This window comes from Ursus maritimus, unplaced genomic scaffold (genome assembly GCF_017311325.1).
Source record: "Ursus maritimus isolate PB19 unplaced genomic scaffold, ASM1731132v1 scaffold_16, whole genome shotgun sequence".
Taxonomy (NCBI): Eukaryota; Metazoa; Chordata; class Mammalia; order Carnivora; family Ursidae; genus Ursus; species Ursus maritimus.
In genome coordinates, this window is record NW_024424008.1 from 24917487 (window position 1) to 24932610 (window position 15124).

The 15124-nt window shown below is 35.0% G+C and overlaps 1 protein-coding gene across 1 annotated transcript in view; it reads right to left on the bottom strand.

Moving 5' to 3' along the window:
- CNTN5 (contactin 5) overlaps positions 1–15124 on the bottom strand; it is a gene marked incomplete at its 5' end in the record, with an annotated part of 603858 nt that overhangs the window by 493359 nt on the left and 95375 nt on the right. Inside the window, one exon of the mRNA XM_008688424.2 lies at positions 10309–10404. Within this exon, the coding sequence (XP_008686646.2) occupies positions 10309–10404 (96 nt within the window). The remainder of the gene's footprint in view (positions 1–10308; positions 10405–15124) is intronic.

A 15124-nucleotide genomic window follows, 5' to 3' on the forward strand; every position in this document is an offset into this window, starting at 1 on the left:
TAACATGGCATTAAATTCATATCTATCAATAATCATTCTGAATGTAAATGGGCTAAAACCTCCATTCAAAAACCTTAGGGTGTCAGAATGGATAAAAAAACCAAGACCCATCTATACATTGCCTACAAGAGACTCATTTCAGACCTAAAGATACTTACAGATTGAAAGTGAGGGGATGGAGAAATATTTATGCTAATGGAAAGCCAGAATAGCCATACCTGTATTACAGAAACTAGATTTTAAACCAAAGACTGTAACGAGAGATGTAGAAGGGCACTATGTCATAATAAAGAGGTCTATACAAAAGAAGATATAAGAATTATAAATATTTATGCCCCAAACATGAAAGCACTCAAATATAGAAAACAATTAATAATAAGCATAAAGGAATTCATTCATAATAATACAATAATAGTGAGGAATGTTAACTCCCTACTTAGAGCAATGGACAGATAATCTAAGCAGAAAATCAACAAGGAAAGAATGGCTTTGAATGATACACTGGATCAGATGGACTTCACAGATATACTCAGAACACTGCATTTTAAAACAGTAGGATACACATTCTTTTCAAGCGCACATGTGACGTTCTCCAGAATAGATCACATACTGGGTCACAACTCAGTCCTCAACAAATACAGAAAGACTGAGATCATATCATGCATTTTTTCGGACCACAACACTATGAACCTTGAAGTCAACCACAAGAAAAAATTTGGAAAGACCACATATACCTGGAGGTTAAAAAACATCCTGCTAAAGAATGAATGGGTCAACCAGGAATTTAAAGAAAGAATATAAATGTGTGTGGAGATATATATATATCTCCACACACACAAGAAAATGAAAGCACATTGGTTCAAACTGTTGGGAGGCTGCAAAAGCAGTCTTAAGAGGGAAGTATGTAGTAATATAGGCCTACTTCAAGAAGAAAGAAAAATCTCAAATAGGAAACCTAACTTAACACCTAAAGGAACAACAACAAAAAGAATAGCATATGAAGCCTAAAGCCAGCAGAGGAAGGGAAATAAAAAGATTAGAGCAGAAATAAATGATACAGAAGCAAGCAAACAAACAAAAAAGCTGAATAGATCAATGAAACCAGGAGCTGGTTCTTTGAAAGAATTATAAAATTGATAACCCACTAGTCAGGATTATCAAAAAGAAAAGAGGAAGGATCCAAATAAAATCATGAATGGAAGAGGCCAGATCACAACCAACACCACAGAAATACAAACAATTAAAAGGGAATATGATGAAAAATTATATGCCAACAAATTGGACAACCTGGAAGAAATGGATATTTTCCTAGAAACATATGAACTAGCAAAACTGAAACAGGAAGAAAGAGAGAACTTGAACAGAGTGATAACCAGCATAGAAATTGAATCAGGAATACAAAAATCTCCTAACAAACAAAACTCCAGGGCCAGATGGCTTCACAGGGGAATTCTACCAAACATTTAAAGAAGAATTAATACCCATTCTTCTCAAACTGTTCTAAAAAACAGAAATGGAAGGAAAACTTTCAAACTCATTCTATGAGGCCAGCAGCACCTTGATTTCAAAACGAGAGAAAGACCTCACTAAAAAAGAGAATTGCAGGCCAATGTCCCTAATGAACATGGATGCAAACATTCTCAATAAAATATGAGCAAATCAAATCCAATGGAACATTAAAAGAATCATTCACCAGGATCAAGTGGGTTTTATTCCTGAGCTGCAGGATGGTTCAATATTTGCAAATCCATCAATTTGATACACTACATTAATAAAAGAAAGGATCAGAACCTCTCAGTAGATACAGAAAAAGCATTTGACAAAGGACAACATCCATTCATGATAAAAACCCTCAACAAAGTAGGGTTAAAGGAAACATACCTCGACATAATACAGGCCACAGATGAAAAAACCCACAGCTATTTTCCCATCTTCAACTGGGAAAAACAGAAAGTTTCCTCTATGGTCAGGAACAAGCCAGGGATGTCCACTCTCACCACTATTATTTTACATGGTACTGGAAGCCCTAGCCTCAGCTATCAGACAACAAAAAGAAATACAAGGCATCCAAATTGGCAAGGAAGAAGTCAAACTTTCATTATTCACAGATGACATGATAGCTGCTAGAGCTGATACACAAATTCAGTAAAGCCAAAGGATACAAACTCGATGTACAGAAATCGGTTGCATTACTATACACCAATTAGGAAGCAGCAGAAAGAGAAATCAAGGAATCAGTCCCATTTACAACTGCACCAAAAACCACAAGATACCTAGGAATAAACCTAACCAAAGAGGTGAAAGATCTGTACTCTGAAAACTAAAGAACACTTATGACAGAATTTGAAGAGGACACAAAGAAATGGAAAAGCACCCCATGCTTCTAGATTGGAAGAACAAACATGGTTAACATGTCTATACTACCCAAAACAACCTACACACTTACTGCAATCTCTATCAATATACCAACAGCATTTTCCACAGAACTAGAACAAATAATCCTAAAATTTATATGGAAGCATAGAGGACCCAAATAGCCAAAGCAACCCTGAAAAAGAAGAGCAAAGCTGGAGGTATCACAATTCCAGACTTCAAGTTATATTACAAAGCTGTAGCAATCAAGACAGTATGGTACTGACCCAAAAACAGACTATACATCAAAAGAACAGAATAGAAAGCCCGGAAATGGACCCACACCTATATGGTCAGTTATTCTTCAACAAAGCAGGAAAGAGGATCCAATGGAAAAAAAGACAGTCTCTTCCATGAATGGTGTTGGGAAAACTGGACAGCAACATGCAAAAGAATGAAATTAGACCACATTTTTACACTATACACAAAAATTAATTCAGAGTGGATTAAAGGCCTCAGTGTGAGACAGGAAACCATTAAAATTCTAGTGAAGAACACAGGCAGTAACCTCTTTGACATTAGCCTTAACATCATCTTACTAGATAGGTCTCTTGAGGCAGGGAAACAAAAGCAAAAATATACCGTTGGGACTTCATCAAGATAAAAAGCTTCTGCACAGTGAAGGAAACAATCAACAAAACTAAAAGACAACCTTTGAAATGGTAGAAGATATTTGCAAATGACATAACTGATAAAGGGTTAGTATCTAAAATGCATAAAGAATTTATAAAACTCAACACCCAAAAGAACAAATAATCCAGTTAAAAAATAAAGTGAAGACATGAATAGACATTTTTCCTCAGAAGACATACAAATGGCTGACAGACACTTGAAAAGATGCTTAGCCTCACTCATCATCAGGGAAATGAAAATCAAAACTGCAATGAGATACAACAAATGTTGGTGAGGATGTGGAGAAAGGGGAACCCTCTTACATTGTTGGTGGGAATGCAAACCAGTACAGCCACTACGGAAAACAGTATGGAGGTTCCTCAAAAAGATAAAAATAGGCATACCATATGACCCAGCAATTGCAATTCTAGGTATTTATCCAAAGGATACAAACATAGAGATCTAAAGGGGCACATGCACCCCAATGTTTATAGCAGTAATGTCCATAATAGCAAAACTATGGAAAGAGCCCAGATGTCCACTGACAGAGAAATGGATACATATACATACAATGGAATATTACTCAGCCATCAAAAAATGAAATCTTACCATTTGCAATGACGTGGATGGAACTACAGGGTATTATGCTAAGCAAAGTAAGTCTTTCAGAGAAAAACAATTATCATATGATTTCACTCATATGTGGAATTTAAGAAACAAAACAAATGAACATGGGGTAAGGAAGGAAAAATAAAATAAGACAAAATCAGAGAGGGAGACAAAGCATAAGAGACTCTTAACTATAGGAAACAAACTGAGGGTTGTTGGAGGGGAGGTAGGTGGGGGGAAAGGGATATTTCAGTGATGGGCATTAGGAAGGGCACTTGATGTAATGAGCACTCAGTGTTACATGTAATTGATAATCACTAAACCTTACCTCTGAAACTAACAATACAGTATTTGTTAATTAATTTATTTTAAATAAAATTTTAAAAAATATTGTACGTATTGGGATAGAATACAATGGAATACTATGCAACCATAAAAAGAATGAACGCTTGTCATTTGCAATGACATGGATGGAGCTAGAATGTACTATGTAAGGAAATAATTCAGTCAGAAAAGACAAATACCATATGATTTCACTCATATGTGGAATTTCACTTATAGAGGAACATAGGAAAAAAGAGAGAGAGGCAAACCATGAAACAGACCTTTAACTATAGAGAATGAGCTGAGGGCTGCTGGAGGGGAAGTCCATGGGAGATGGGCTAAATGGGTGATGGGGATTAAGGAGGGTATTTGTTGTGGTGAGCACTGGGTGTTTTATGTAAGTGATGAATCACTAAATTCTACTCATGAAACTAATATCACACTCTATGTTAACTAACTGGAATTTAAATAAAAACTTGAAATAAAAAATTAATAAAATCATGATAAAAAAGTAATAAAATAATTATGATTTGAAATAAGAAAGTAAAAGAAGAGAGAGGCCCAAACTAGAATTAAGTATCGGTTAAATAGTTATGCTATGATGATCTACACGACTATTTGGATGATACAGAAATTTGGGTCTGAGGTTTTATGTATCAGGTTTTATACTCATTTCACAATACACAACCTCATTCCACCAAAAAGAAGGCAGTTGTTGAGATCATAATAGGTGTCAGAGCAGGTACTCAAACCCTAGGCTTCTTTCATTGATTAGCCTTGGCTTATTCTTGCTGCACTTTAACCTTGCCTCTTCAGTAATAATTTTTTATTTGACTTTCCTGAGACATTTTCAGAGTTCTCCTTTTAATTGGCCAAGCAAGGCTAGAATTAAATCACTATTTCTTAGTATGATTGTGCTTTCAATGAATAATTCCAATCCTTTAGCTTTCAGTTTGTTCCTTTGGCAAACATACAAATTTCACATTTTATTCTTCTCTATTAATGATGAGAATCACATTTCATTTATGTATTTTATAATTATGTTCATTTGCAACATCATTATGAGGACAAAGTGGTAAGAAAGGATCTCTTACTACATGGTGAGGGCTGTTGAAGCCACTATGAGAACTTTGGCTTTGATTCTTAATTAGACAGTGTAATAGTTTGTTTGAGTGTCATAACAAAATACCATAGACTGGTGGCTTGAACAACAGAAATTTTTTTCCCCCACAGTATTTGAGTCCAGAAATCTGAGTTCAGGGTACCAGCATAGTTGGTTTCTGGTGAGAGCTCTCTTTCTGACTTGCACATACTGCTTCTGTTCTATAATCTTACATGAGGGAGAGAGAGAGAGAGCAAGTTCTCTAGTGTCTCTGCTCATAAGGACACTAATCCCATCTTGAGGGCCACACCCTCATGATCTTATCTAAACTTAATTACCTCCCAAAGGCCCCATCTCAGAATACCATCACACAACATATGAATTTTGGGGTAACTCAATTCAGCCCTTAGTAGATGGGGAATTTTTAGAGTGTCTTGTGTGGGGGGTGGGGGGGATGTGACATGACACAACTTCATTTTAAAGAATCACTCTGGTTATTATGTTAAGAATAGATTGAAAAAAATCAAAAACAAGGGAGATTAATTAAGACGCTATTGTGAATAACCCAGGTAGGAGATGATAGTGGTTCATTCTAGAAAGCTGCAGTAGAGGGTTTGAGAAATGGTCAGACTTTGGATAAAATTTTGAGTAGGGCCAATGAAATTGCTGATGGTTTATATGTGGGGTGTCAGAAAGTGAGAAGTTAAAAATGACTCTAAGGCCTGATGGAGAGTAAGAGATGGAATTGCCTTTGACTGAGTTGGAAAAGACTGCAGGTGGAGCAGTTTTGGGGAAGATATAACCAGAAGTGCAGTTTTAGACATGGTTAGTCTTGACATGCCTATTAACCATTCTGATTGGAAATGTCAAATAGGCAAATGAATATACAATCCAGAGTCCTGATTAGAGATATGTTTCAGAGATGTAAGTATTTAAAAGCTAAACAAGAAAGTATTTTATGGAGGATGAAGTGACCAATAACTTGAAGACTGAAAATAATCCAAATGCCCATCAACTGAGTCATGGATAAACAGAACGGGGTATACCTATACAATGGAAAACTATTCAGCAACACAAACTAACAAACTACTGATATGTGCCATAATATGACTGAAACTTAGAAACATTAAACTAAGTAAAAGAAACCAAACACACATCCACTGTCTCTCTCTCACCACATATATATAAACACAGACTGAACACTGTATGATTGGATTCAGTTAGAATGAATTTTCTAAAAAAGTAGATCAATGGGAAAATTGGGTGGGAGTACCTTTGTGAAATGATGGAAGTATTGTAACACTAGATCTTGGTAATGGTAGCACAACTATAAATTTGCTAAAACTCAGTGAACTATACTTAAAATGAGTGAGTTTCCTAGGATATAAATTGTCCTTCAATAAATCTACTTTTTAAGAAGAGAGAGAGGCAGAGAAAAGGGGACAGAGACAGAGAGAGAGAATCAAAGTAGTGGGATTAGATAAAGTATGACAGACAAAGGTTTTGAAGAGTTTGTGATAAAAAGGAACAGAAAAATGAGGTAGTAGGTGAAAGATGACAAGAGCCAAGAGAGCTTTGCTTTGTTTTGTTTTCAGGTGAAGGAAGAGACAGTATAGTTGCATGCTGCTGGGAATGATCAAGAAAAGACTAAATAATCTCTGGTGAAGATGCAGATCATCTTCACTAAAGTGATTTCTTGAAGTAGACAGAAAAAGGATGAACTATAGTGCACAAGTTAAGGGATTGGCTGTAAAAGCACAACAGTGCATCTATACTTAGAAAGGGAAGGGGTGTTTGGGTGGCTCAGTCAGTTAAGCATTCAACTCTTGGTTTCAGTTCAGGTCATAATCTCAGGGTTGTGAGATGGAGCCTTCCCCTCCTCCCCCATCAGGCTTGTGCTGGGTGTGGAGCCTGCTTAAGATTCTCTCTCTTTCCCTAACTCCCCCCCCCCCAGTCTCCCGCATGTACTCTCTCTCTCTAAAAAAAAAGAAAGAAAGAAAGAAAGAAAGAAAGAAAGAAAGAAAAGAAAGAAAGAAAAGAAAAAAAAAAGGTGGGTGGAGGATTTTAAAATCTATCAGTACAGATGCTAATGAATGTTTCATTTGGTGGTGAAGGCTGTGGAAGTTATCTCCCAATTGCCTTCCTTTTCCCAGTGACCCAGTGACGTTGGATGCATGGTTATCAGCAAGCAGAGAGTGGGGATAGCAGAAAAACTGAAAGATGGGAGACATACTGAAGATTTGACAGAAATACAGTAAGAGAATTGTTTTCTTTTTAAAATTTCTGATCAGCATTAAAGTGCACTTGAAATTCATAGTTCGGTTTTTAAACTCGGATCAGTCTGCGTAAATCTCTCTGGCTCTTTTCTTTTACAGTTATATTAAATTGAGTAGGTCTGGGCATGAAGTAAGCTAAAAGTTGGATCTACATTAGGATTAAGGTTTTGCCAACTGTTGAGTCAGTGTGATGAAGCATAAGAAGGATGAGAAAATTGGAGCCCTATGCAAGAAAATGATAATCACTGAAGGAGAAAAGTGAGAATCAAAGGAGGGGAAGTAGAGTGAAAAGGAGCTAGGATCAATGATTTGTAGATTTCAATGACATGAAAGGACTTCAGGGTACTGGAAGGAGTGAGCAGAAGGTAGTAGATGCTAATCAGAGAATAGAAGTGTGGCAATTGAGAGACTGTAGATGTTGGTAATAATAGATCAAGTGGCCACGGTTCGTTGTAAATAAGAGCATCCCAATGGAGAAATAAAAAGAATGAAGAGAACAGGATGTTGTAAGACCTCTATTAAAATGACCAAATATTAAGGCTGGAACAGTATTGAAGAAATTGACAGTGACCTAGGTGGTAAAATCTCAGGAAATGAAGATAATAAGCTGGAGAGTGTAAATGACTTCAACAAGAAAGAATAGAGTTCTAATGGTTTGAAATTCAAAACTAAGGGTTTGTAAGGAGGAAGAAGGGAGAATGAGTAATGAGGAGAAAGGGGGACATCTGTTCTAATCTTACTCTGAATGGCATTTACGAATTGGAAGAATAAATAGCCATGACTTTAAAGGGCTGTGGGAAAGCCATGTCTTCAGGGTATATGCAAGTTTCAGTTGGAGCAAGAATATAAAAGGGATGTTCAAAAAAGAACCTTAAAGATAGAATTTGGCTGATCAGGAGAAAACTACCCTTCTGGTAAGAGTTAGACATTGGTCTGGATGCTGAATTACTCCTGTTATTTTGGGCCATGAGCATATCCCCTAAAACTCTGTGGTGCTAACATTGATATTTGAGTGGATCATTTGACATAAAACCCCGAAATGAGTACCTAGTAGACTACAACCTCTCCTACCATATTAACATACACAATCACTCAAATATTTCTTTAAAAAAATTTTTATTTCTTAAGTAATCTCTACACCCAATGTAGAGATCAAGCTCCCGAGATCAAGAGTCACATGCTCCACGAACTGAGGCAGCCAGATGCCCCCAGGCTAATATTTCTTACAACATATACATGATAGCAACCATCTGGCATTACTCTCATTGATCTCAATCAGATATCAGATTTTTATTTATTTATTTATTTTATTTATTAATACATATTCTTATCTCTTGCTTATCATGTATGCAATTCATTATTGCTGTTTTTCCACATTAGAAATCTCTGTAGTTTTCTTTGGCAATTGGATAATTTGTCTTTGTGTAATCTTGCAGTTTTGCTTCCTGTGTCATTCTTTCACATTTCCCATTTCTGCACATGTTCTAACAGCCTTGAGATATAGATTATATTTCAAAAAATCCTGCTTTCATGTTAACTCCTATAGGTTTGACAGTGAACACTTTCATCCTTTATAGAACAGGTTCCTTTGTTGTCTTCCTCTTCCTTCTTCTCTTTTATCTTTAACAATTATTCATCTAATACTGCTCCTTAAACTAAATCTAATAACACAACATTAGACTAACATATATTGATGCTAGAGGATTCTCTTAAATCTACTAAAATTTTTTGTCTTATCCATAGAAAAAAAGTTAAAACACATGTTGCCTTGAAAGAATCTAAATCTAGAATCCCAAGCAGGTAAGACAAAACATGTTTACTCTAAAAGGCCCCCAACTATTCACAAAAGGAACGGGCTGAATTGACATAAAAGAATTAGGTAGGGAAAACTCAAAAATTGTTCCTGACAGTAATTATTATCTGAGTTTCAAAGCCAAATGTTTTTTTAAAAATATTTTTCTGTTAAAACATAATTTATTTTTATCTCAAAACACTTAGAAAGGGGCCATATAAAGTTGAGAAATTTTAAGAAAATTGATTGAGATTCTATTGTAATTTATGATAAAAATTATCTATGGTAGAACAAAATTGGGTCCCATTACTATACTGATAATTACAACCTAGAAACAAGTATGATTTTCACACTAAACAAAGAAGAAAAATTGATTGAGATGCCAGGACCCTGAATTCTGTTTCCTGTTAACGCTAAGGTCTTTGTTATTTTTCAGATAGACATTTGATTCTCTCTCTCTAATTTATACTGGCCACTCTTAAATTGTATTATAGGAAAACTATACTGAAATACAAAGAGGTATTCATCTCAAATTATAGAATTTAAAAAAAAGTATGAGAAGTATAATTACCTGGGTTGGCCAAGGGACTATAATTAATCTGAGCACAGTTTACTATTCTGTTCCTCTAAACCCCATGAAGTACTTACCTATTGCTATGACTTTTATAAATAAGAGCTCAAGTGGCCAAAAAGTCATTCATAAATCATAGTCTTGTTTGAAACTCAAAAATATGTATATATTTCTTAGCAGTTTTTGTTCCAGTGTGACAAGCAATACCATAAACAACCCAGTTTCAAGCTTATCTTCTGAAACAAGATGCACATTGTTATTCAGTTAACTCAACTCTGACACTCCAAATAATTTTGAGAAGTTTTTACTCTCTCAGTTTATCATATTCCTTGTGCTCCAGGCAATGTATTCCTCACTGGTGGCAGGCAGAGACATAACCATAACAATCAACAGTTAGAATGGCAATAAAGCAATCTTATCATAGGAGTGCAGTCTTCTGTCCAGTGGTAGTTAGAGTATATGATCTTTAATTACTCAGCTGGTACTGCAATACATTTCAAAGAAACCATGCACATTTCACCTGGAATGTTTCTTAGTCAATACCCTCTCTAAAAGAATGAGCATATAGTAAAAGAGATCAGCAGCAATATAGAATGGCATCCTACTGTACCTGGTGAATGAGGCGGAGGAGAGCACAGCAGAACAACCCCCTGGCCTTCCCTCACAGAGACTGCACTTCTTGTCCGGCCACTAAAATTTCCCAGATCTGTCAATATAACACAGCATTTAGATGCAAGGCAAAAAACAAAAAACAAACAAACAACAACAACAAAAAAAACGAAAAAACAAAACTTAAAGAATTTCTACTTTTATAACTTGTACCTACTTTTATCTCATTATCAGGGCCTAAAAAATAAATCTATACCATACAATTTTAAATACCACAATTTTCAGATTATATGCACTACACACTATTTTTTATAGTGCATGCAAGTTGCCAATATAGAAAGAAAATAGACAATACATTTATAACATATTAAATAGTCCTTTTATTTCTTTACAATATTTCCTACATATTGATTTTTCTACTACTAATAAAACCAAATTGCATAGTGAGAAGAGAAATAGAAGTGGTTATGGGTGTCTGGTGTCCAACTTGGTGTCTCATTATGTCATGCCAGGAATGGTGTGTAAAACCAAGCATGAATTTTCCAAATTAGAGAGACTTGTATGCTCTAGCAGAATATAATGAGGATATAAAGTATTCTTTTTCTATAAATGTGAGTGGAAAAGTCATGTTATTTTCATTTTATAGCAGCCTAGAATGGCTTGTACAAATTAATTATACTCATCCATTTTCATTACTCTGGGAATATTGTAGTTATCAAAATACCCAACTATCTGTATGAAGAATTATAGCATTGATTGAGGTTCAACTCTCTTCTCTTAAATTATGTTGCATTTGCACAATTTGAAAATACTTTCCTAAAAATAAAGTGACCTAAAAAATGAGTCATATTTGTATTTCTATTATTGTTTATTAATCTACTCATACCTCAGTAGATATGGCCCTTTCCCCCTTTTTGAGCTAAGTTGATCAAAGATATGATTTTTGAATGTTTTCCCACAGGGTGCCTGGGTTGCTCAGTTGGTTAAGCGGCTGCCTTTGGCTCAGGTCATGATCCCAGGGTCCTAGGATTGAGCCCTGCATCAGGCTCCCTGCTCAGTGGGGAGTCTGCTCATCCCTCTCCCTCTGCCTTTTCCCCCACTCGTGCTCTCTCTCTCTCACTCACTCTCTCTCTTTCAAATAAATAAATAAAATCTTAAAAAAAAAGAATAGTTTCCTAGAAATGGTAGGATTTCAAAATTTTTATAAATAAACATTGTCCCAAAATTCTCAATCTGTAAAAGCATGTTCCCTTAGTGAAAAATACTTCTTGAAAATGTTCTACCTTTCCCTCTATTATTCACCTATTGTAAAAGGGGTTTTTTGAAACTTCTCATTACTTCACATTAAAATAGTATGTTTCACAGTAATACAATGTAGACCCTCAAGTTTAATGTTTGTTAATCTGACAAATGATGAGAGTAAGTAGTTGAGAAAATACACTGAAGTTCTATGAAGGAGATAAATCACTAACTTTAATATCCCATATTCAAAATCATGAGGAACTACTAAACAGTGAAGGCATAATGCCAAATAAATAGAGAAGTATTCAATATTGATGAAAGTGTTTAGACATTTACACATAATTCTATGCTTCAGGGCACCTGGGTGGCTCAGTCGGTTAAGGGTCTGCCTTCAGCTCAGATGGTGACCCAGGGTTCTGGGACTGAGTCCTGCAACAGGCTCCCTGCAGAAGCAACCTGCTTCTCAGTCTGCCTCTGTCTCTTTCTCTCTCTGTCTCTCATGAATAAATAAATAAAACTTTAAAAAAAATTCTATGCTTCATTGCCAATAGTTAAGCATTTCACAAACTGGATAGATTAGAAAGAATTGCCTTAATTCTAATTCTTTTTTTTTTTTTTTTTGATGGTGGATTGAAAACATCCCCACTAACTTCTGGTAAAAATCAAGTTTACTCATTTTCAAATATGTGTGACTCATGGCTTTAAATTCCTATGCATTGATTCTTATGGATAGAAACTGTCTTTTTCCCAATAAAAGATCTCAATATGAAAACAAGCATGGAAAGATTTCTAATTTGACTTCCTTTGACTACTCCTAGACACAGTGAAGCAGTAATTGCATTAAGGCTGTAATGACTCTTTAGGGATTATATGGCTTTATTTTCTTTTTTTCATCCTCACTGAATTTATAAACTTTGGAAGGCTATTTGGATATCAATGTATCATAACTGAATTTCTTAAATGATTTTTGAAAAACATATATGTAGCTTCTAATACATTTACTACAAGTTTATGTTATGCTTATTATGACATTTCAAATCAACTTATTATAGTAAACAGAATATTTTAATAAAGAACAGTCCTAAATTAATTTCTGTATCTGAGAAACTGAAGTACAGGCATGGCCTAGAAATTAGACATGAAAAAGAGAAGAAAATTAGAATAATTATGACCCAAATTGTGTTTTGAGATCACAATGACCCGAAAGATAACACTAAGTTGTAATTGCTTTATTGGGTATCAGCTGTTAGTACAGGTATAATTCAACATTTCCTCATGGAATTTTCTGTGTCATCATTTCCTAGGAAGTATAGTGCCACAGTACAAAGATATATGGATTTTTTTCAAGTATGAATACATTTCTTTCTTTCATAAGACATGTGGAAAAATACTAGAAAGGCGACTGTACTTTCATAGGAAGTGTACTTTTCTCATTTAAATCCTTCTTCCTAGGAAAAAAAAGTGAAACATTATTATCTATAATGTAAAAATGGTCCTTGTATTAGACAAGATTCTGGTTGATCTGTGGCAGAATGATGTATGTGAAAAAAAATTATTCTTGGTTGGAGTGGGATGGCAATTGGACAGACTAGTCTTAGTAAAAATATAGCTGGTTATTTTTATCTCATTGTGAATAAAAAGCAGTTACTTTATTTGGAGGTACTCATCAAAGAACTTAGTTTGAGTGCTTATTACATTATTTTAATAGGATGTACATTGTATATATCAAGAAGATAAAAAACAAGAGCTTTTATAGATGGAGATTTGATTATTTTATTGACACACGATAAAAAGTACATGTTGATATGTTCTATTTTTGACTTGTAAGGGAAAAATGAATAAGAATTAAAATTTTAGTACAAAGACTCCAAAATTCATGTTAAAGTCTTGAACTGAAATAAACCCCTTTCTGAACTTATAAAATAGTATGTGGACAAATAGACAAGTAATGGACTGGAGGAGAAAGTTTGTGATCAAGAATCACAGGGCTCTAGGCCTTGTCTTTCCTCAATTTTTTTTTCCAAGTTCAGAAGCTCATGCAGAGTTTGATAGTGGAGCTTTAACTAGAACTGCAGCTTACAGAAGTATTGTACCTATTCATCCTCAATGAACCATGCAAAGAAAAACAGGTATATAATAAATGATTTGAGAACCTCGCATGACAGTTAAAATATAGGTTTAGTATGTGTGATTTGCAGCATATTCAACAGCTGTAAGACAAATCATTTCACCCATTTATTTAATAAATATTTCTTCAATGCAAACCACACACTGAACACAATGTTAGGTACTGGGGTTACAGAAAAGATGCAAAGGAAAGATGTAGATGTATGAACTAATCATATCTACTTGGACCAACTTTCCATAGACCCAGCTGAGAGGAATCTGTGCCACCAAATAGATGTATGAGCCCAAACTATCACAGCTTCAGCTTGTCACAGCTATACTTATGAGTTACCATGTAGCACTTCATGATATTCTCCTAAATCTGAGCTACACACACACACACACACACACACACACACACACTCCAGGTTTTTTCCTTTCTTTCTCTCCTTCCTTCCTCCACCTGCCTACATTTCCTCCTTTCTTCCCTTTTCTTCCTTGCATTATTCCACAAAGGGTTTGAAACAGCTTAAAATACATTTGTCTGTAACACAAAAAGATCAAACAAATGGTTACAGACTCCAGGTGAAGATAAAATGGGTATGGTATGAATCCTGTAGGTTAAGATTAACACTTAAGAATATCTGTCATATACTTTTGTAAATTGTTAGAAGTTGGCCATTAATTTTACTTTAAAGTTAGAAGGCCAAAATAAAGGTGGATATATTTCCAGTCTTAGCATTCATGGTTACAGCAAGATAAAAATTTTCCGTAACTCAGGGGAAGAATAATGTTAACAAATAGTAAGGTCTATAAAAGGATTTCTCCTGAAAGACTTCATAAAGTTCACACTGGATGGTATAGTGGGTTGAACAAATTTGCAAACAAATTGGGAAGGGTTTTCACCCATTAAGACACCTTAAGTATGTATAGTGCACAGGCACACATAAACGTGAAAACATTTCAAAAGTCATTGCCTAGAAAGGTGAATTATTTGAAAGTGTTGGAGAGAGAAAAGAAAATACATAAGGGGTTCAGGGCACTGATCTTATGATCTTGCTTAAGTACAATAGATTGGTTAGTTACTGGGGAGAAATGAGGGAAAAGGATCAAGGGAACAGGATAAATATATTTAAAAAATTTTTTTTAAATTAAATTAACATATAGTGTATTACTGATTTCAGAGATAGAGTTCAGTGATTAATCAGTTACAATAACACCTAGTGTTATATTAATCAGTTACATATAACACCTAGTGTTCATTATTACATCACGTGCCCTCCTTAATGCCCATCACCCAATTATTCCTTCCCCCTACCCACCTCCCCTCCAGCAACCCTCAGTTTGTTTCCTATAGTTAAGTCTTTTAGGGTTTGTCTCCCCCTCCGATTTAATCTTATTTCATTTTTCCCTCCCTACCCCTATGTTCATCTGTTTTGTTTCTTAAATTCCACATATGAGTGAAATCA